At 39.6% G+C, this 22,846-nt stretch overlaps 3 protein-coding genes across 5 annotated transcripts; 1 reads left to right on the forward strand and 2 right to left on the reverse strand.

Moving 5' to 3' along the window:
- The first annotated feature begins 1,693 nt into the window (after positions 1-1,693).
- Positions 1,694-8,019, forward strand: slc32a1 (solute carrier family 32 member 1). The gene is made up of 2 exons (XM_008408438.2): positions 1,694-2,613; positions 4,723-8,019. The coding sequence occupies exons 1-2, from the start codon at positions 2,221-2,223 to the stop codon at positions 5,908-5,910; spliced, it is 1,581 nt and encodes a 526-aa protein (XP_008406660.1). The 5' UTR covers positions 1,694-2,220; the 3' UTR covers positions 5,911-8,019.
- Positions 8,020-8,142: 123 nt separating this feature from the next.
- On the reverse strand, positions 8,143-13,447 carry aurka (aurora kinase A). Of its 3 annotated transcripts, XR_001776631.1 has the most exons (11): positions 13,112-13,447; positions 12,816-12,881; positions 11,980-12,325; positions 11,867-11,903; positions 11,591-11,782; positions 11,260-11,398; positions 10,983-11,131; positions 10,729-10,903; positions 10,227-10,531; positions 8,624-8,722; positions 8,143-8,419 (listed from the first exon to the last, which is right to left on the reverse strand). XR_001776631.1 is itself a non-coding variant. In XM_008408437.2 (9 exons), exons 2-9 carry the CDS (start codon positions 12,876-12,878, stop codon positions 10,349-10,351), a joined length of 1,284 nt encoding a protein of 427 aa, XP_008406659.1. In that variant the 5' UTR covers positions 12,879-12,881; positions 13,112-13,447; the 3' UTR covers positions 10,117-10,348. The 3 variants fall into 3 exon arrangements, 1 of the variants encoding a protein (XP_008406659.1); XR_533648.2 differs by lacking the exons at positions 8,143-8,419; positions 8,624-8,722 and adding an exon at positions 9,946-10,084; XM_008408437.2 differs by lacking the exons at positions 8,143-8,419; positions 8,624-8,722 and having other exon boundaries at positions 10,117-10,531.
- Positions 13,448-17,777: 4,330 nt separating this feature from the next.
- prelid3b (PRELI domain containing 3) lies at positions 17,778-22,732 on the reverse strand. The gene is made up of 6 exons (XM_008408436.2): positions 22,574-22,732; positions 21,304-21,472; positions 20,386-20,475; positions 19,862-19,932; positions 19,655-19,757; positions 17,778-18,822 (listed from the first exon to the last, which is right to left on the reverse strand). Exons 1-6 carry the CDS (start codon positions 22,603-22,605, stop codon positions 18,706-18,708), a joined length of 582 nt encoding a protein of 193 aa, XP_008406658.1. The 5' UTR covers positions 22,606-22,732; the 3' UTR covers positions 17,778-18,705.
- Between the last annotated feature and the right edge of the window lie 114 nt (positions 22,733-22,846).

Genomic DNA, 22,846 nt, shown 5'->3' on the forward strand with positions numbered 1-22,846 from the left:
GGAAGCCGCTGTGACCCGCGGGCTGGTGGTGTCAGAGCTGCTCTTTTCATCCTGCAGCGCACTCCATCAGACAGCTCAGAGCGCAGATCTGAGCAGGTCTGCAGCCCGCTGATAACAGCTCCGTCATTAACTCTTTCATTCAAAGCAGCAGCCATTTTCGTTCCCACGCAGCTGAAAAACACACACGTTCAACACACACAAAGGACAGGACGGACAAAGCAGAGCGAGCGATTTATTGGCCTTGTATTTGTAGGGTTTTGCTGGTGATGCACAGGCCTGATAAGGCTTCGCCGGTATAGCCTGGGTCCGTCGGAGGTGCAGTTTGGCTTTTGTGCGTTTATTCTATCCTTAAAATATTAAATTGTGTTGAACTTAAAGCAACATTTAATCGAGAAGTTTCCTATTTACTGAACTGTAGACCAATGCATCAAAACATAGATAGAACTGTTTGCTTTGATCAAACCAGGACGGAACATTTTAGAAAGGCTTGAAAAAAAAATAATAATAAAGCTAAAAAAAAATAGTAATAATAAAATAAAAGCTTTTACTCAGACTTGTATTTTATGCCAGAATCGGAGATTTAAATATGACACTTTGTTATTTTTTACCAAGTAAAAAACAGCAAGGTCGTAGCAGATGCAGGTTAGTCTGTGTTACTACAGGCTGAAGTGGCGCATCGAGTCGAATAGGCCGCAGCTTGGTGTCCTGGTGAGACTCTGTGATTCTGCAGCCTGAAGGCAGTCTGAGGATACAGAGCACACAAAGTACTACTGACAAGGCACCGCCTGCAAAATGATTACAGGAATGTGGGTCTGTGTTACACAGCAGCTCCATGAATGCATATTCCAATGAATGGAATTACGAGAGTGTTTTGTCATATTTTTTAAACTCAGAAAGAAACCATTTTTATTATTATTATTGTTATTATTATTTTAGTTTTGCATTAAAAACACGAAACTGGCCTTTTTGGATTGCGATTTTTTTTTTTAAATAAACAATGATTCTAAAAAGATATAGAGAGAGACAGAGAGAAGGCAAAYCTATCTCGAACCAGGACAAAATGTTACATTTCTCAACTCAAATTGTCTAAGCAACTACATGGTTGTTTGGGGTTTGTTCCTCCGAAGCTGGAACATTTTTTTGCAGACACTTCAGAATTGCATGCGCCCTGAAACGAAAGAAGACAAAGTTTCCATTCATTAAAAATGTTATTCTTTCAAACTGAAATTGCCATTTCGATTTTTTTTCTCCCTAAAATTTCACCAAAAACAAAGCGAAATCCCCTTCGAGCATCAACAAACCTATCAACGCGGTCCAGAATAATCCCATTGATGCTTCTCCCTCCTCTTCGCCGAAGATAAATTTGGAATTTTTTTTTTTACAGTTTTAAAATTCAAAAGCTTCTAGATTTCTGTGTAATATTTTCTGCTCCAAAGAGTCGTGTTTCTTCACATTCCTACCCCCCTTTATACTCGTAAAGTTATGCAAGATTTGAGGCCCTCGGAATGCCATTGGATGCTAGGATGAGGTATAATAGATTCTAGGTTGGGGGAGAGCTGGTCGGGGTGCAGCAAGCACCTCCCCTAGAAATGCAGCAAATCTCTCCCGTTTTCTCCTAGTGGGGCACTGGGAGGGCTGGAGACGTGCTTTGCATTGGCAGGCGGATGAGGACACGTGTCTCGTCCCTGCCTCCCCCCTCCCCGGGCTCCACGGTACCGCATTGGCATCAGTAGAGGCACCTGAACTCCTGGGGAAAGCTGCCTGCCACCTTATAGCTACCCCCTAAAATAAAGAACCCACAGCACAGTCCCCGCAGGAACCTGTGGCTTGACTTTTTTTTTTCTTTTTCTTTTTTCTTTTTTTGGTCGTGCGTAAAGCTTTTGCGCACAGCGCCTCGGAGACTGAAAAGGTGCGCTTACACTCGTCGAGCTGTCAGATCGCAGCGCCAGGATGCAGAAACGGAGCAGCGACGTCTGAAGGTGACATGAACCTGGGGATAGTCAAGAGCATCAGCCGCACACACAACAAGAAGTGGAGATAGCAACTGAAAACCGAAGTGTCTTGAAGCCAAACTTGCGCTTTTCCCTTTGGCTTTATCTCATGCTGAGAATAAGGATCTGCAGAACACAGTAGCCTCATTTTTCATTGAGTGGGGGGAAAAAGGAAGAAAAAAACATCTAATTAGTCAGTGGACAGTTTTGAGTCAACAGAGGAGGAAAAATGGCGACGTTAATAAGAGGCAAGATATCTAATAAACTGTCAAACGCAGCCACGGCTGTGTCCAACAAATCCACGGCAAAGGTGAGCGGGATGTTCGCCAGGATGGGCTTCCAGGCCGCCACGGACGATGAGGCTCTGGGCTTTGCCTCCTGCGACGACCTGGATTACGACCACCGTCAGGGCATGCAGATGGACATTCTGTCCTCCGACGAGATCGGAGGAGAGGGTGGCGGAGACGGCGACGGGCTGGAGGGGGACAGCCACTACCAGAGAGACGGCACCGGTCCGCCGCACTCTGCCTCCAAGGACGGGGGCTCGAACAACGAGTTGTCCGAAGTTAAACCAAAAATCACCGCCTGGGAAGCGGGCTGGAACGTCACGAACGCAATCCAGGTAAAGACTCGGTTCTAATTGGTGAAAGCGCCTGTGGCGTGGCTGTGAAATATGAGAATAATGCACACCTGAGAGGAGATTAACAGAAAAGGAAAACGAAAAAATAATTGATCATTTTATTAAATTAGCGATTTTTATTGATTGTGGCGTTTTAATTATTGTCAGAGGAGGGCATTGAGTTAGAATCGGCTCATGCATTAATAAAAGTGAAAGRTATATGATGTCCTGGCAGCGTTAACCCTCCCCTGCCCACAACACACATTCTTTGTCTGTAGTAATGTCAGCGGTCCTGGTAATTCTGCAGACCAATAAGGCAAACARGTTCAAGTCTTTCTTTTTTTATATACCAAAACGATTATATTGTCCTGTTGGAAATCAAAAGTAAGGAGCTTTTGCACCATTTAAAACTTAACAAAAAGGTGGGGGGGATTCTACAAGGAAAATTACAATTTTATTGAATAAAATAATGTTTTTTTTTTTATTATTATTTTTTTAACGTCTCATTGAGAGACAAAAAGCTGCAGAAATTAGGAGTAGAGACTCGTGAGTGCGCACTGCTGCAGGGGGCTATGCGACAAAAATTCCTCCATCCACGCAGTTCCTTTTTATGCTGTGGTCATGGTCTGACGTCAGAGTGTGTCTCCTCCAGTCTGAGATGACGTCAGAGGCGGGCGGATGCGCTCAAAGCCATGTGGAAAACCCACAACATGAAAAACATGACAGCTTCTGTCTAGTCGCGCTGTGCAGCCGCTGCACGCGGACAGGGCCGGCCTAAGAGAGCATGGGGCCCTAAGAGATGCTTTAMTTAGGCCAGTTAGCCCCGTTACCCACCAGCCACCACAACACCTCTAAGTATTGTCTCGTGATTTACAGCAACAGTAAACAATTACATTAACTTTATCACTGAATACGTTTTTTGCTTGACTCTCGCTTCTGCAACTACATGTTGTTATGTTAATAAAAAAGAATAAGGACATTTTATAGAGATGTTTATTTGTTAAATGTATTGCTCTTCCAAGCAGCAAAAGAAAAATATATATATTTATAAACTTTAAAATACTATTATTAATTAAAAACCTTCTCTCTTTTTTTTTTTTTTTTTTTTTTACAGCAGCGGTACATCCACAAAGTTCTGAATGGTCCAAAGTTAAAGTCCAGACAGGCTGATGATAATCTTGGGATGGCACACCAAAGAAATCAGACACTAAACACGCCTAAAAGACTATTATTTAGAACTTGAAATTTATATTTCACAAAAAAATTTAGCTATCTTAATCTTCCTTATCATTTTTTTAAACAACGTAGTCATTCAGCTTATACTTTCAAATAGCAAAAATCAGCTGACAGACATTCAAAGAAGAGATCAAAATGATGCACATTGTTACAAATAAATGAGTGTTCAACRTTTGTCCTTTGGTTTCTTACATGTAGGCTCCTTTTGGATAGATGAAACTGCAAATCCAAAGTTTTGAGTTTTATATTCTGTGTAAGTAATCAAAGGATCTTGAGGGTCTCCCTGCTGGAGCCCTTACCAGAATGGCAGTGATGTCACTTCCTGACTAATATTAATGACTTGGGAAAATTTAAGAGAAGAAAAGACAAAGTTCAAGAAGTTGCAATTTAATTGTTTATTTATGTAATTTATATAAATATGTTGCATTTCTGTCTTTAGCTCCACTTCTTGGATGTCTGTAATTTATTCCTGATACTGACCTCTAATAATACAGGAAACACTTAACATATAAAAAATAGTGGCATCGTGGTATAATGGTCAACATGACAAAATCAGCAAATTTAGTCTGTATACAGGTATTTAAAAATAATTATTTACAAACTGCAGGTCATTTAAAAAGAAAAGCATTAGTAGCATCAGAATATATATTTATCAATCAGTTTGTTTCACTAAAATATTAAAGTCCACCTTAGCAAAGCACCAACAAAAAAAAAAAAAAAACTCCCGAAGTTCTCGTGTTACTTTTGGTTTCGGTGTAGCCACCCCAAAACAATATAACTGCCCCCATCTGTTCACCACAGCCAAACTTTCTGGATGCGCCCCTGAGGCTCCGCTCTGATGACACCAGCCAATGCTTTTGTACTTTCTGTTCCCAGGGGATGTTCGTTCTGGGCTTGCCCTACGCCATCCTGCATGGAGGATACCTCGGACTCTTTCTCATTATTTTCGCCGCCGTGGTGTGCTGCTACACGGGGAAAATCCTCATCGCCTGCCTGTACGAAGAAGACGAAGACGGGCAGCTCGTCCGTGTGAGGGACTCCTATGTGGACATTGCCAACGCCTGCTGCGCGCCCAGGTTCCCAACGCTGGGCGGTCACGTCGTGAATGTAGCTCAGATCATAGAGCTGGTGATGACCTGTATCCTGTACGTGGTCGTCAGCGGGAATCTCATGTACAACAGCTTCCCCAACATGCCCATCTCCCAAAAGTCGTGGGCCATCATCGCCACCGCCGCTCTGCTCCCCTGCGCCTTCCTCAAGAACCTGAAAGCCGTCTCCAAGTTCAGCTTGTTGTGCACGCTGGCGCATTTCGTCATCAACGTCCTGGTGATCGCCTACTGCCTGTCCAGGGCGAGGGACTGGGCCTGGGACAAGGTCAAGTTTTACATCGATGTCAAGAAGTTCCCCATCTCCATTGGGATTATCGTGTTCAGCTACACCTCGCAGATCTTTCTGCCGTCCCTGGAGGGGAACATGCATAAACCCAGCGAGTTCCACTGCATGATGAAATGGACTCACATCGCTGCCTGTATCCTCAAGGGCCTGTTCGCCCTGGTGGCCTACCTGACCTGGGCAGACGAAACCAAGGAGGTGATCACAGACAACCTACCACCAACTATCCGAGCCGTGGTCAACCTCTTCCTGGTGGCCAAAGCTTTGCTGTCCTACCCGCTGCCCTTTTTCGCCGCCGTGGAGGTGTTGGAGAAAACCTTCTTCCAGGACGGGGGCCGCGCCTTCTTTCCGGACTGCTACGGAGGCGATGGACGCCTAAAGTCCTGGGGACTGACTCTCCGATGTACACTAGTGGTGTTCACCTTGCTCATGGCGATCTATGTGCCGCACTTCGCCCTGCTCATGGGCCTCACCGGCAGCCTGACGGGCGCCGGGCTCTGCTTTCTGCTTCCCAGCATCTTCCACCTCAAGCTCTTATGGAGAAAGCTTCAGTGGCACCAGGTGTTCTTTGACGTCTCCATCTTTGTAATAGGCGGTATATGCAGCATATCCGGTTTCATCCACTCCATGGAGGGGCTCATAGAGGCTTTCAAATATAACATAGAAGAATAGAGACGAGTCATTGGAGGACGGATGCATCTCAATAAATGAGAATAGAATCATAAAGCAATTTTTTTTTTTTACTAATTCCGTTTAAAAAGTGAAACTCTTATATTCATACAGTGGCACATTTTCAAAGTTTATTTTCTAGTAATTTTGYCTATACAAAATGAACTCCCCAAATTTAGTTTCTTTAAGAAGGRAAATATTCCATAGACCAATAAAAAGATCAGTTTTGATACAAATATGTGATATTATCACCATAGCAGTTTTCCAAGTCAAGGGCGAKAACTTGAAAACTGTTCATTAGACAGACAGTCACTGGCAACCTGAGCAAGAAGAGCAACCCAGAACAAGTTCATTACTAAAGAAGCCGGTTGTTCASAAGGTGCTGTTTGAAGGTGGAAAGTTGAGTGGAAGGAAAAACTGTAGAAGGAAAAAAAAGAATTAGAGAAAATACCCAGTTGCTTGAGCACTTTAAATGGTCATCTCCTGGATGAGTCAGAATCTAGGTGKTGTGTTTTATCAAGTCCAGATGACTTGATAAAACCATCTACCAGGAAAGCTTAGATAATCTCATGCTTCACTTTATTGACCATGGTGTCACTATGCTTGAGTGGCCTGCAGACTCTCCTGAGCTAAACGCCTTTGAGAATATTTGTGGTTTAAAATCCCTTTTTTCATCTGGTCCTATTAATATTCTAACTTTCTCAAAAACTGAATGTGAGGTTTCCATTTACTGTAAACCTTATAGACGCAGTAGACGCTTGAAACAGCGACGTCTCGCCGCCTGTAATGAATCTATAAAATACGTTTSACTTTTATTTTTGCTGAAATAAATTGGTTTTTCGGTTATATTTTTGTTTATTGAGATGCACCCGTGCTCGTTGACTGCAAATTCCCATTTAGTGAAAACATTAAAAACACACAAGCACTAAGCGGCGTGCGCTCCTTCCCCCTCTGCTTGATTCATGCGTAAAAGCGCGCACTGAGCGCACACACACACACACACACACACACACACACACACACATTTGCGCACTATCTCTCATGTATTTTACACACACTAAGCAGCGAGGGAGTCTAACGCGTCCGCCCAGTCGATACGTGTTGTATACATATGCGAACAAAAGAAACACAGACATATTTTCCAGTGGAGTGAACGTTTACAACATTGACCTTAAGAAAAGTTGCAAAAAGAGGGCAGACGCTCGTGTCGCTCTTGCGGTGCTTCTTCCCCACAACGATCGAGTTTGAGAGGCTTAGAGAAAGGAAGAAAAGTGATTAAATTTAGTTTATTCTGCAACGTGACTGCAGGGGCTGACTGTGGTGTTAAAGCCCAAAACAAGCCCGAGGGGGGGAATAAAAAGGGGGGCAAAATATATTTTAAAAAAAACGCAATAATCCGATTTTTTTCTGTATCAAAGCCGAACAACGTTTTTGTTTTATTTTAATAAAAACAATCTGGATATCCCTAATAATAAAAGCTGGCGGTGTTAAAACATCAAATAGAAGAGAGCAACTGTACAAACTATGCATTGAATGTATGATACAGGCTACAGAAAATGGGACATAGATACAAATAAAAGTGTTCTGGTTCAGTGGCGTGGACGTGTTGATGCTTTGACAGGCCTTTTCCCCTCCACAAGACTCCTCATTTTTGTTTCTGAGCTTTATCAACACGCAATAACAAAGTCCCATCTAAACTTCCCCTTAACCTCCCTCCCCCCAAACCTCTCCATCCAGCCCCGTTTTCTCTCAACCTGGGAGCTCCGAACTGAAACTGCACACCGGATTTAAAAATAACGCATCTAGATCCACACATGGCCTGTTTATGAAAATTAATTTGATACGCTCCAGTTTTAAAAATTTCGATGTCTAAAAATATAGAAGAAAAAAAAATGAAAACCATAATTAATACAAGTGAGATTATCAAAGAGGAAAATGTGCATACATTTTTCATTCTGTGCAATCCAATGGGTCCTGTGGAAATGTTATTTWAAAAAAAAACCGTATGTGTAGTGTGTTATTGTGGTTTCAAAAAGATGGAATGTATATCTCAAAAGTGGTGATCATATATCGTGAAATTAATATTAAAGAATAAAGAAATAAGTGAAATTATATAGTAAAAAATGTGTGTGGTTTTATGTAAAAGAAAAACGATCAGAACGTGTATTTTTTTTTTCCTCTATAATAAAACAGAAAATGATGGTGATGGTAGGAGTCATATATATWTTTTTTTTAATTAGATTTTTAAAAAGAGAGTTTCTACGTTTATTTACATTCGTGTCTTTGGAGAACTTCAGCGCAAGCATGTTTGCGCTTGAACAGTTTCCTGCTGCAGGCGGGCATCAGGCCTTCCTTTTAATTCACTCTGTTGATTCCCTCCTGAGCATGCGGGTAACATCTGGACGAGCCCTTCRTTTATTTCCGGGTGGTTTCATTTGGAGATGTCAGGAAATCACGGCAACTGCAAACGAATCAAACGACCAGATGGGCTCCATCTTGCAGAGTTAAGAGCCTGTTCACATGCAAAAAGGAGGGTATAACTAAACAGACGTGTACTTCTTTCTGTATTTAGAGCGATCCCAGAGTCCTCTTCTGTTGTGAAAATGTTCAGAAAATCCCAAAGGGGGGAAATGATTTAAGCAAAAATATGCAAATAAAGCCCTAACAGCATATAATTATATAAACTGTAAGATTAGTTTTTAAAATCATGTCTTACATTGTCTGCACACCCAAATGATAGAAAATCCCAGATTTATAGCAGTCATTTCACTTTATACGCTCTCCATGACTTCTCCATATTGTCGTAGGGAGACACCTAGTGGACACAGAGATTAAACGCACAAACCGAGACAACGGTGGTTAGTCAAGAATACAAATTACGCGAAAGTGTAGTACTATCAAAAAGTGGTTGTCCATTACTACTTCTGCTTTTGCTTTTTTTTTTTTGTTACACTTGAATATTTCAGGCCATCAAGCAAATTTTTATATTGGATGAAGATAAAATACATTTTCAAGTAAATAAAATATATCTTTAGATGATTTTGTTAATTAAACTAAGATYCCCCCTTAGGAAGAAAGAAACTGCCTCATGAATTAACATGGTGTTGGTGGTAATTAGGCTTTGGGACTCCTTTGGTTTCTTAAGAACTGAACAACTTTTCATAATTGATGGAATCATGTTTGATCTCTACCAGTAAATCCTGTAGTTACAGAACCTTAAACCCAATCACTTTGGTTCCGCAGGAGAGTAAACCAACACACAGCAGCAAGGCCACCCATGAATGACCAAAAACAGCTAARTAAACCTTAGGACTGGCCTACCCAAAGCCTGCATGATCCCAAACATGCTGTTCATACTTGAAAATTCTCCAAGGTAACCGATTTAAAACATTTCTGCAAAGGAGAGCRCTTTCCTTTTTATGGGACAAAGATGCCTGACAAGGTTGATGAAGTATAAATACAATTCAGGTCTAGCCAAAAAATTTAAATGTATATAAAAAAATCTGCAATAAATTGCAAAAATATTATTTTCCCAGTAACACAGTGAGTGCAAGYAACAATAGAATGACTTAAATGAGTACAATATTAGATGTGGAAAGGCCCAGAGAGAAATTTAAAGCTGAAACCGATTTAGAATGTGCATGAAGTGCTGGTTTTTAAACATTTTCCTTCAAACTATTTTTCCCCCTGCAGAGGTACTGCATAAAACCTTCCATCAAAAAAAATAGATCAGTCCATCTAAAGTGGAATTATTCTAGATTGGATGCAGTGCTGCTGTGAAACAAATAAACATGAGAATGCTACACTTATTTATGCATATGCAAAGAAAACAGATGAAAAACTAAAACAGGAGTGTTTTCCTGTGCCAGTTAAATGTGTTAAGACCATCAACGTAGTTTGCTTTAGCCTCAGCAGCCCCCCAATAAAACACTTAAAAATCCTCTGAAGAAACCATCTTTCATGACCTAGATTTGTTTTCATTTCCATTTAATAAACAAGAAAAAGGCTTCTGTCGATTTTATCTTCAAAAAATAAACCAACTCGTATAAACACAATTTTTTTTAAAATAAATTAAATCTGTTTCAGTGGCTGTTTGGCGCCCTCTGCTGGGCGCTTCTGGTTACGACTGTACTTGCATTTGATCAGCTGCTCAGTCCAAGTGCAAGTCCTAAAAGGCCTGCAACCAAGAAACACCTCATTAACACAATGTTTCTGCTTCTAAATGTAAATTGATAGAAGAAAATTTATTCACATTTCAAGTAACATCTCCCAAAACCTTGAGAAATTTTTTCATAATTACTAAACAGTGAAATATTTACATAAACAAAAAAAAATCCTCATCGTGAAAATCTTTGTAGAGTCAAAGCAGGTTGTGTAAAAATCAGCTGCATGTTAACGTTCTGCAAAACTGTGTGGGCACAGCCAGTTGTTGGGAGAGCAGTCACTGACTGTTCTCTTCAGAGCTCAGAGTCGTGGGCTTCTTTGTTGAGCATTCGAGCACCCAAGGGTGGGAGAGGACTCCCTCAATGGGCAACCTGTGCATGGGGTTGTGCTTCAGCAGCTTGGCCACCAAGTCTYTAGCTCCGGCACTAATGGAAGCAAGAGGAGGGTAACTGTACTCCACCTGCGTCAATTAAAAAAAAAAAAAATTAAACACATTATTAGCCCTTCGTTCACCTAAAAGATTTTTATTTTGGAACTATGTGCTCCATAAAGCTCAAATATTTGTATTACTGTCTTTACCCTAAAACTCCTGCAAAAATTAGGAGTTAAATAATTRTGTGTATTTTACACAAAAACACACTTCCTCAGAATTCTTACCCTTGAAATCCTACGGTAGGTTTCATCGTGAGTTTTTGCTTCAAATGGAGGTTTTCCAACAAGAAACTCGTAGCAAAGGACCCCCAGACTCCACAGGTCCACCTTCTCATCGTGAGTTTTGCCCTCGATCATCTCTGGAGGAAGGTAGTCTAGTGTTCCACACAGGGTGGACCTCCTGTATGGGAAGAAAAACAGAAAATGTCAAGATCTGAAATGACTACAGAGCATGCCAAGACATGTCAACATGCACATACCTGGAAGATGGAGTGTGAACAGACCAACCAAAATCGGCAATCTTCAGCTCCCCGTTACCTCCCAGCAACAGGTTCTCTGGCTTGATGTCTCTGTGAATCACATTCTTGGTATGACAGTAGTGGAGCGCATCTGCCAGCTCCATGATGTACTAAAAAACAACAAAAGCATAAAAAAAAAAAAAATAAAAAAAAAGAAGTGTCACATCTGTGAGCTTTAACTAGACCATATGCGAGTCATGTTTAAAATGGTCACTGGCTGGTAAATTGGGACACTTACTGTTGCAGTTCTGTCCTCAGAGAAACTCCCACAGCGCTGCAGCTCGCCGTACAGCTCTCCTCTGGGTGCATATTCAAGGATGAGATACACACGAGAAGCATCGTGGAAATAGCCRTAGAGGCGAAGGATGTTGGGATGTCTGCAGAAAAAAAACAAAAAACATTCAGAACATTATTCAAAGTTCTGCAGACAACTTGAAACGGAGAAACTAATGCRAGCTGAAATGTATTTTAAGATAAAACTGCTGATTCATGTAAAATGTTTACAAACCATTCTGCTTGACTGTTTTAAACAACCTGTTGGTTGACGTTTCATTATAAGCACATTGTACCTTAGATGTGACTGGATCTCGACTTCTCTCCTCAGCTGGTGCTCTACCCCCGCCTTCTCCAGCTGCTTCTTGAAGAGAACCTTCAGGGCCAAGATGAACTTGGTCTGGCGCTCCCTAGCCAGGTAGACGTTGCCAAACTTGCCCTTTCCCAAGGGACGGCCAATGTCAAAATTTTCCAGACTCCATGGTTTCCTGTTTGAAAACGGGGTGTAGCTCTCATCTCATTTTAAAACAGCATAATGCGTGAAAAGTATTAAGATTTTAAACTTTACATACTTTGATGACGAGGCCTGACTGGTCTTGGCAGGTTTGGCTAAAACAGCAAACAAGTATTTTAGTATTCATTTAAAACTCTGACATTTCCTGCTMCGGCTCAGTGATGCACTCACTCTGCGGCTTATCCTGCTTTGCTGGTTCCGACGGAGGCTTGGTCGAGTCAGAGTGGCCAGCCGGCACATGCGTCTTTGGCTGGTTATGCTGGGAAACGGGTTTAGGCTGTGGTGCTGGAGTTAGTTTCACAGTGGCTGGGTTTACATTCTGGTCAGCAGGAGGAGGGTGCTTGACCGCTACAGAGACATGAGGCGCTGGTTTCTGCTGGCTAACGGGCCGCTGGATACGCTGCGGCCCATTCGACATGCCCAGAACCCGCTGATGCTGAGTCGGTGTGACTACGGACTTCTGAAAGGCTTGCGAATGGTGAGACACGGGAACCCGCTTCGGTCCGTTGCCGTTTGACTGCAATCAAAGCAAAAAATGGTTGCAATCAAAGCAATTAGCTCAAGTATAAAAGTCAATGTGGTTAGTGTGAACAATTAAGCGATTAAAACACCCCATTTCTTTATGTAAATAGAGTCCCAAAGAAAACCAATTTAAAAATGCAGGTCTTTTTAGAGCGGTATTTGTGTATTTAGCTATGATCGCTGTGATATTTTTTGTTACTTTTTGAAAAGAAAAAAAGAAAAATAAAGACTGGAAATAAATTGTAGTTTTCTAGTCACTAGTCGTTATAATAAAACAATTTTAGACCCACATTGCACACCCCTACTTGGAAAACAAACAGATTTCATATTTTCAATTACAGGAACCAGTAAAATTATTCTGCATCGTTTATATCTGAAGATTCAACACATGGTGTCATTTAGTACAACTCACATAAAGCCAAATAATCTACTATACTATATTTCCCATTTAGCAGCTTGAATATCATTGAAATGCTATGCATTACCATTAATTCTGGCCTTTGGGGTTTCATGCCCTTTATCACTTTGAACGAGGTGGATGAGTCCATGATCTGTTAAGAAAGAGATGGTTTGATTAACAAATTATTAGAAGCACCAAATAAAGAATCTAGCGCCTTTAATTTTATYATACAGTATAATTTATTTACAATAACCGTAAACCCCGTTATATAATTTAAGTAGGCACAGCAGCCATCTTTGTGATCCATGACTTGCTAGCTTAGCGGAAAACGCTGAAAACACGATCCACAGATTACATTTTAAGCATGCCGTCATTACTTACCTAAATGTATTATTACACAGTGTCCGAAAGCAACCGCAACAGGCTGTTGTGCAGAATAAAAACAACTTTAAACCAGGTAACCCTACCCAGGCTACTTAGCAGCTACATCGACCAGCAAACGGTAGCTTCCGTTTGAGCTTCATTAACAAGGAACACGAAAAGGAACACTAAAATACGATAAGCTTTACTAACAAAATAAAATAACAGCCTTTGTAGTTTGTGTGTTAAAGAGAGGAAAAACTAACAAGAGATAAATCCACAAAACACGAAGCGCAAATCGTAGCTCAGAGAGAGAACACTTCGTTTAAACTGAGCCTGTTTGATTTCAAATGTCCCTCGGTTCAAAACCTTTAAATAAACCMTCGCTTCTGATAGGCTGCAGGRATGCCATATGCTTGATTTTCATTGGCTGATGCAGGATTCTAAACGGGTAGGGCGAGACGTCATTATGACTTCCAAAGGAATCTTCCAAACACGGGACGGCAATGCAATACCCTCAGGCTTAATTGAAAGCTCTATTCTAAAATCAAGYATGTGGACCCACACATAAATGTCTTTATTATGTCTATGAGCCTACATTTAAAAACTCAATGCTTGCTCACCCTTCTAACTAAATTTAAACGGATATTGTGTGATTCACCACCGTTGGTTTCTTCCCAAGAGGAAGTTGCAAGTCCCTAATTTGGCCGCTTGGTGACAGCAAATAGCCCTATGACGAAGATACGATGTCTTTCAGGATATAAATTGATCCAATAAATTTTAATAAGGTCAAAGTTCTCACTTCACTGTACTGTTAATATTAGATACATTGACTTGATGTTAAACCATGAATATGTGAGTAGAGTTCGAGTTTTATAAGCAGGAACTCTTGTGAACACAAACAAACAGGGATATTTTATGTTTTTTTTTTATCAATCAATCAAATCAATCAAATTTTATTTGTATAGCACATTTCAGCAGCAAGGCATTTCAAAGTGCGTTACATGATTAAAACAAAAACAGCATGTGACATTGAATAAACAGTGAGAAAGAGAAAGAGATTAAAAAAAAAAGGATAAAAACATTAAAACCGGCACCCCTTTAGGACTTCAGTTAAACGTCGTTTAACTGGGATTCTAACCCTCAGGGACTTTAGTCAAAAACAAAAACACCGTTTGACAAGGACTCCAACCTCTAGGTTTTTAGTTGAACGCCGTCAACTGGGACTCTAAACCCCGTAGAACTTTAAACGTCGTTTAACTGACGTTTTCCGGGGGGGGGGGGTTACATCATTAAAACGTAGAAAGGAAATAAAAAGAAATTAAAAACATTAAACACATAAAAACATGGAAGACATCAAAACCCGCACTCTAACCCTAATCTAGCCATAAGCAACTCTAAACAGGTGGGTTTTATGTTTTAATTTATGGAAAATATTTGAATCTTTTTCAAAATAAACCGTGTGAGGACACTAAAAGGAAGACAAAACTTAAAACAAACACATAGCACTGCCTCTCTATAGTCTAGATCAGTGTTTTTCAATCTTTTTTGAGCCAATAAGGTACATTGTTTTAATTGAAAAAATCACGAGGCACACCACCAACCAAAAATGCAAACAAAGATAGCCTACTCTGTAGCCGCCTATATTACATATATAGTCATTCTTATCAAAGTATCTTGAATAGGAATCAAATAAACACAAAAATGTTTGTTTTTTTTTATCACATTTTACATTTCTTATTTCAAATTGCACTTAACATGTTCTCTTCAAAAATACACTTGAACAGTACCACAACACTCTGGTGTTAAATTTAAAGTTGTAGAAAACTTCAAAGTGTTTTACAAACTGATCCACAAGCATTCTTTTAGCTAGAATAGAGAAAATAATTATTCTGAAAGAAGTAATAATATTTGGGAAAGATTTCACTTCATATTTACTGTTACAATATGAAGAGTTGCATGTACTAGGTGGGTATATTTTACCTGTGCCTTTTTGAAACCTGTGCATGTTTGGATGAAAACAGAGCTGATTTCCTGGCAGAAATTGAAGAAAGACAAAGCTCTTCCTCAACAGCTCTATTTCTCTGTGGTTTTAGTTTTTATAGTAGCCAGGCTTGAGAAGCTCACTTCACACAGACATGTTGTGGGAAATGGACCCATGTTCTTTCCAACTACTGCCGAGCTTCACTGTCTTTTCCATCACTGTCGTCACAGTCATTGAAAAAAATCATGTCTATGGATACGATGCTCTCACCGTTACCTGTAACATTCATGCATCACTAATTCTCTTGTTTTAATGTAAAATGTTCTGTACCTACTGCCATCTAGTGGTAAGAAAATTACATGATCACGCCGCTAGTCACTACTACAGCAGGCACTTGAAGATGGCATTATTTGCAGATAATTCATTTTCAAAAAATATTTTAAAACCAATTACCGTATTTTTCGGACTATAGAGCGCATCATACTAGCACCTTCAATTTTTTGGGGAAAAAAAAAACAACAAAAAAACTGGAAGCTGCTCTCGGTTTTCCACAAGGACCCAGCAGAGGGCAGCAGAGGGCTGCGTCCTAATAAATCTGCTGGATATATTAAGGACGCAGCCCCCCGTCTCCAAAACCGAACCATGGTTTAGCTCACACCGAGTTTACGTGCAGCGGCTCTGTTTCCCTCCTGTAGTGCCAGATTGACAGCCCTCAACTTAAAAGCTGCATCATACGAGTTCGAAAACATTTCTCTGTCGTGCCTGCTTTACAATTTTGACTTCTAATGATTCACTTCCTGCTAGAGAGCCCCATGGTGGTTAAAGAAAAATCCAGAGAAAAGCCACATCGGGCTACAATCCGCATGGTTCAAAGCTTAGGGAAAAAGTAGCAGCTTATAGTCCGGAAAATACGGTACCGTAGGTGAAATTGAATAATTTCCACGGCACACTTGACGATCACTCACCGCACACTAGTGTGCCGCGGAACAGTGGTTGAAAAACACTGGTCTAGAATAGAATATTGTCAAAATGGTAACTTATTTCTTGGCAAAAAATTATTCAAAATATTTATTTGTCCTCAGTATGTCTGAAACATGTTATAGTTCAATTCAAGGTAGTACACTGTCTAACATTGGTTTAAGGACAGATTGTGCAAATTCAATAGGAACTTGGATCCGATCGTTGTAAACAATCTTCAGCCACACTTTTACACACATTCTGGACTTGTCCAAAGTTACAATGGTACTGGCAAGGCATTTTTGACACCTTTTCAGGAATATTTGGACAAACTGTTCATCCATCACCATTCATCTCTCTCTTTTGGGGTGGTTCMAGTAGAGGCTTCCTTCAGCAAACATCAGTGGACTGTTTTAACTCTCTGCTCTCTACTGGCTAGAAGACTCATTCTTCTTCGATGGAAGGATCCACATCCTCCAGAATATGGACACATGGTTAAGAGAGGTTATATCTTACATTCATTTGGAGAAGATCAGATATACAGTTAGGGGATCTGTAAACAAATTCTATGATACCTGGCAACCACTTATATCTTATGTAGAAAAAATTTCAGCAGATAAATTTGTGTAAAGGTCAAATGTTGGCTCTTTCATTTATGCACAAACCTGTGCTTTGCATCGACTGAGTAGATCCGGTATAGGAGGGGAGAAGGGGTTGGAGTTAATTCTGTTGTGTGTGTCTTTGTCAGTGTTTTTTGTGGTTTATGTAAAAAATAATTAAAATACTTTGATAAAAAAAAGGTACAGTAACTTATTTCAGTAGTTCTGCTCTATAAGTTAAACTTTTATATAGATTCATCAGCCTGTCATAGAGTCCATTATTTATTTCAATTTGGAAACCAAAATGATTATTTTTTTAGGAAATTGCAGTATTATAACATGAAAAATTGAAAAAGAAATCACGTTAATTCAGAAACATGCATTCAATACTAGTCAGGGATATTTTTACATGGATTCCTGCTTCAACCTGGACACTTTTTTTACTGGTCAATCAAACAGTGATACCATGATCATTATATCTGGCATTATTACTTTTGGCAGAGAGGGTAGATACCAATTTAGTCCTACTGCAAAATAAAATCAACCATCTATGGAGTTCTATAAAACTTTGTTGATGGCTGCTCTGACTGAAGTTGATAAGACATAGTAATGGACCAGCAACAGAAGATATCAGCTCCTTGCATCCCTAACTCTTCCTTCAACTCTACTTTCCATTTAAAATGCTTGAATAAAACATTTTGTGAGTAGCTTGTTTCTTGAGTTTTGACCCTTAGTAAATTACCCTACTGGTGAAGGACATTAGTGACAGTCAAGTCAGCAATATTTCTATATGAGCTGTGTAGGCCATGAGAAAACATTTCTGTAATCAAGTTCATTTTTGAAATTTGTCTTAGTGAGCATTCCAATTTTCTCAATGCTTTAAATTAAATTACAAACACAGCTGTAAGTTGTTGTCAAAATGAACACCTCTATATAAATCTATCTATACAAGTTTCACTTTTAAACCCTAAAATCTCTAAACCCTAATAAGAATCAAGTCTGTTCAATTACTTTAAACTTTCTGGAGGAAAAGAAAAAAATATTTCAAATATTCAGGCCTTTTATAATCAAGATTTCTAATTTGAAGAATTGACACAACAATTTTCAGCTCACTCATCTGAATGAGTGAGCTGAAAAAGTACACAAATTGCAGTTTTTAAATAAAGAAATTTATTATCACATTATTAATAGCCAAAAAATCCACAACTCTCTTTAGAAGAAACTAAATAAATAACTTTAACGGTTTAAAAACATATATAAAACAGTCATGAATCAATTTTATGACAGAAGACACTTAAATACACCAACAAAAGATTGCTCCTGACGTTATATTGGAAAGGGTCTTCCCATCAACTCAAAGTAATAAATATGGCAAGTTTGATCCCCTCATAAGACAAACATTTATAACAAGTTATTAAATACAGTTTATAGTCAGGCTTGCACATGGTGCGTAGTACAGAGTCCCAGTATTGCTGCGGTCCCACAGGAAAGTGTTAAGAGGGTTTCTGACCTCCTCATTTACTCCAACTTTTGTTCATAAACATAATTTTAATGCCACTTTCACATGTAGTTTTTCTGCCATCACAGGTCAATGTAAGCATCTGCAGTCTCTCTGGATTTCAACAAGAACTGCCTCTCTTTACAGCTCATCTTTGTAGAAACCTGAGACTAGGTCACTCGATGACATTCTGGCATCTGACACAAACGTATCAAAGCACTTCTGGCAAAGATAGGTGTGAGAGCGACTGGACAAAAAGCTAGGTCTGTTTTGGCACTTTTTCTTGTGTTTCTGGTTCAGCTAGTTGCTCCTGTCAGTGGTGTTTAAACTTGTCCCTGAGTGTGTCGCACTTTTCTCCATCTGTCGCCCACATCAGTGCTGTGCTGCCCTGGAAAGTCTCTTCAGAACCAGTTCATGCTGCAGTCTGCTGCTTTAAATACATCTAATATAGATAGTAATGTTTACGAGTGTACCCTTTGAACAATACAGAAAGCCCAGAGCACCAATTCAGCACCAGAGCATCATAAAGGGAGGCTGGTGGTCTTGATGTACAGTCTCTAAACTAGTGAGGCAGGTGTCATTTCTCTGTGACTGCAGCAGCCATTGGGGTTCGGATGGTCCCTCGCGCTGTGGCTGCCAGCTCCTCGATCTCTGCGTTCAGCCTCCTTATAACCCACTCCATGGCTTCACGGCCCTGAGCAAGAATAAACATATATTAAAATTTGTTGACAAAGATTAGAAATTATTAAAATAAAAATCACAGAACGATTAAGGGGATAAATATTACAGAACGTCTAAAGCATGAGGCAATAGCRATCGTGCTCATAGCAGAAATTTGTAAGAAGAGAGCAACTAGCAAAGACATACGAAGAATGTTATTGTGGATGTTCCAACATTCAGCCTCTAGATAACAAGGCACATTGCCTAACCTTGTAAATTCCTTTCTACTCAAGTCATTAATTTTGTTACGAATTCAGTAAAACATTTCACAAAGGCTGCATGTGTTGTCCAGAGAAGAAAACCTACAGGGACAGGTTATAGTCCAATAACTTGAAAAGCTAAACTCAATCTATTTTAATTATTGTTTTTAAAAAAAACAGCTGATCAATCCTCTAATGTTTGCAGTTAGTATGAACACTTAATGTTCAGACAAACTAAAAAGGTGTTTCTGATGCAAGATAAAATACAATGAAAAAGAAAATGCATCGTTTTGTGATTTAACTGCGTCAAAAAAGTGTTAAATGCGGCTGCAATAACTTTGTTCTTTTTGTGGTCATTTCAAAACAGGCCGTAACAGTGCTTTAAGTTACTTTTTTGCTCTCCGTTTGGAATTTTAAATGAAATTCAGGTAGGTAGTTTCAGAAAGGAAAAAAAATCTTAATCCGTTTCTATATATTAACATTAGGTATAAAATGCTTTTCAGATACTTGTAAACAAAACAAAAAAAATCCCCCCTTCAAAACCTGATTTCAGATTGAGAAATCACAGATCCATATTTTGCATCAGGCCTAAAATAAGTGTTTCACCTTTCCAGCATTGGTTGAAATGGTGTTGGCCATGACCCCTTCCAGGTAACTGCTGAGACTGACACCTTTCACTGAGATGATAGCTTCTTGAGTCAATATTGTCCTAAAAAGAATGATGATTTAAAAGAAATCAGAGAGAAAATTTAGTACGTCACAACTCTCAATGACAAAAAAAAACAAAAACTGACAGAGTAACATGAAACATACTTCTCTGGGTCTTCAGGATGTGGTTTGTAGGTTAACTTTTCATCCACAGACACCATGTTTGTGAAGGTGATCTGAAGAAGAAGCATCAAGGAATCATTTTTACTAACACTCCAAGTATGTGCAGCTTATGGGCTAATTTCCACACCTAAAGTTGGAACAATTAGACAAGCCTCCCTAAAGTTCTTAACAATTCTTCTCAAAACTTCAACTAGTATAACAAGTACAACTTCATTCTGAGAATCATGTTGTTGAACAGTCTGAGCTCATCCGGATGAAAGTAACACAAACTCTACCTATGATGGGTGTGTCTGTTCGAGGTCGACACAACCCAAACACAACATGCTTTGTCACTGCTTGTCATTAAATAGAAAAGAACAACAACAAAAAAGAAGCTTTAATGCTTTCACTCTAGCCGATATTAACTCCTGGAATGACATTCAATATCTTTGGCAGATCTTGAAATCCCAAACTCTACAGGAAATCTAACCAAGCATTCAAAAGAAAAGGATGTTTTTATTACTCACATTTGAGGACTGAAGTTCAAACATTTTCTCTTTGGGATCCACAATCGAGCTCTCCTGAACGTAGGTGCACGTTCGTACATTTCCGATGAGCTAAAGGAAAAAGAGGAAGACATTTTACAACCAGGCTAAAATTTACAAAACAGATTTTTACATGCTAAATGATACTGGGGTTATAAGCCACAGGTCCCAAAGAGCCTTCAAAAGGTGCTAAAACTCAAGTTATGAAACATGAAGTTCATACACACAGGAAGCACAGAAGAGTTTTACTAATTCAATGCTGTGAAAAAAAGCTAGAAAATCAGGCAGCAAAGCATTTGGTCTTAAAAAAAAACAGAATCATGATATTACTAGAGAGAACAGACCTATCCTCATATATCTAACCAAGAGTTGGCAGAAAATGCTGACGTAAGACGATCTCAGACAGCTGGAATGGCACAGTATCAGTTTTCTGCAACCTCATCGTTCCAGAGTTCGAATTACAAAGTTCAGGGAATCACGGTTCCCATTGGAAGAGTTCAAATTACACATTGTGCAATTCCAGAGGGCTTCGTCACTACTCTGCTTTCAAGTCACCTCTGGTTCTGACCGAGCTGACACACAGATGGAAAGTTACATCACACGGTGTCAGGGATCACATCTGAGCAATGATGGATATGGGACCACCATGTCCCGTACAGCACGAGCTGTGGCACACCGCCATGAACTCGCTGTGGCTCCAACAAGAACCCATGTCTGTTACTATTACTGGACAAAAAAACCTTGCATGTTAAGGTCAGATACGCAGCATGGAAAGTTAACCATGTGATGGACGTATTTGGATTTTTGTAATCCGTTTTATTACGCGACTTTAAACATAAATATCACATCTGTTTTCCATCACTGTCTGGAAAGATTATGTGTTCAGGTTTTGACACTCACAGATTTTACGATGGATGGTARGCCCCACTCTGTGCTTAGCAGCCTTTTACTGTGGAGGCGGCCCTGTTGGTCAATGTTTCGGTCTAGTACATCCACTCCAAACACACTGGGATTCATGGGATTTGGATACTTCTGCATAGCAGCCTTGGTCACCATCTCCCAAGGATGGCTGTGGGGGCAAAAGCATCAAAAATTCAGAATTTGATAAACAAAAGTCACACACAAAAAACTACTATTTYACACAGCATTACAGAGTTCAGTGAATAATTTTATTCACAATTATACATTTACCTAAATGTTAAAATTAACAGTTAAACAAATTCCTATTCCTACAAACGGCAATTGTTTCCTCTTATTAACTACATTTACTCTCAAGGTTAAATGGCAAAACACGAAAGAAGCTAGTACTTCGTTGTTTRTGGCTCATGCTGTAGCTTCAAAAGTGCAGAGGGTTAATTTTAAATTGAATTATATTTCATTTAATTTACGTTACAGTTTTCTATAATATTGGCATTTAACTAAASCCTTCTTTAAAACATATTTGAATATTACAGATATGGATGTAGGCACACTCGCCTCAGAGTTCATGCCTTACTCGGTCAATACATTATTATAACAAGACGAAAATATAAAGAATAAAGCTGAATTTAGCAGCTCCAGCTTTGATAACTGAAGAAAAAAATAATYTGTTAATACGTACAAATGCTTAAAATGTGATATTACTTTTCAAAGAGCGACGGGGAGAACTGCTAACTAGCAGCAGTAGTCCACAGACGTTTCCATGGAGACACGTGAACACAACGTTATTCAGTGACGTGTGCAATTACGGCAGCACGTACGGAAGAATGTAGGGGAAAGGTTAAAGGGCTGCTCGGATCTGACCGGCGAGTTACGCAAGCCGAAAAACTGCAGAGAACAGTCAATGACAGCGTCTTATGATCAGTTTTATTCAATTTCTTGGCCGCTTTAATAGCCAAAATCTTTGAAGCATTTTAGTGTTATTAAAACCATACCAATTACGGTACACTATATCAAGGTACTTGATAAGCTCAAACATGTTATAACAAAAGAAACCAGAGTTTATACACATAAACCCATGTTTTTTTTTTWAAAAAMMAWKKTYMRKKGKYYWAMYTTGTATATGGTATACTACACAATCAAAATAAAAAGAAAATCAACGTTAATAAAAGCTCCGGTCAGGAAAATCGGTTTAAATCTGCAAGCAGCAAACAGAACACACATTGCCTGAATGGATGAAATCTGCGCTTACTTGAATATGTGCTCCGAAGTCCAGATCTTCATGACTTAATAGTAAACAGCAAAGATTATGAAGCAGGTGTCGAACCGGTAGGAAGACGGTAACGCTGGCAAATGTAAGGTAGCAGCACATAAAGTGAATGAAGAATCCTTCCGCCCCAAACCAGCGCAGCCCCAGTCACATGACTCCGTTACGCATTTCCGCCTCTTGTGTCATCATGCAAAATCGAAATATGCCATGTTTTACACTTAAACCTAAATAAACACTCACTGCCAGATATGGCAT

The sequence above is a fragment of the Poecilia reticulata genome, linkage group LG5 (assembly GCF_000633615.1).
Source record: "Poecilia reticulata strain Guanapo linkage group LG5, Guppy_female_1.0+MT, whole genome shotgun sequence".
Classification (NCBI taxonomy): domain Eukaryota; kingdom Metazoa; phylum Chordata; class Actinopteri; order Cyprinodontiformes; family Poeciliidae; genus Poecilia; species Poecilia reticulata.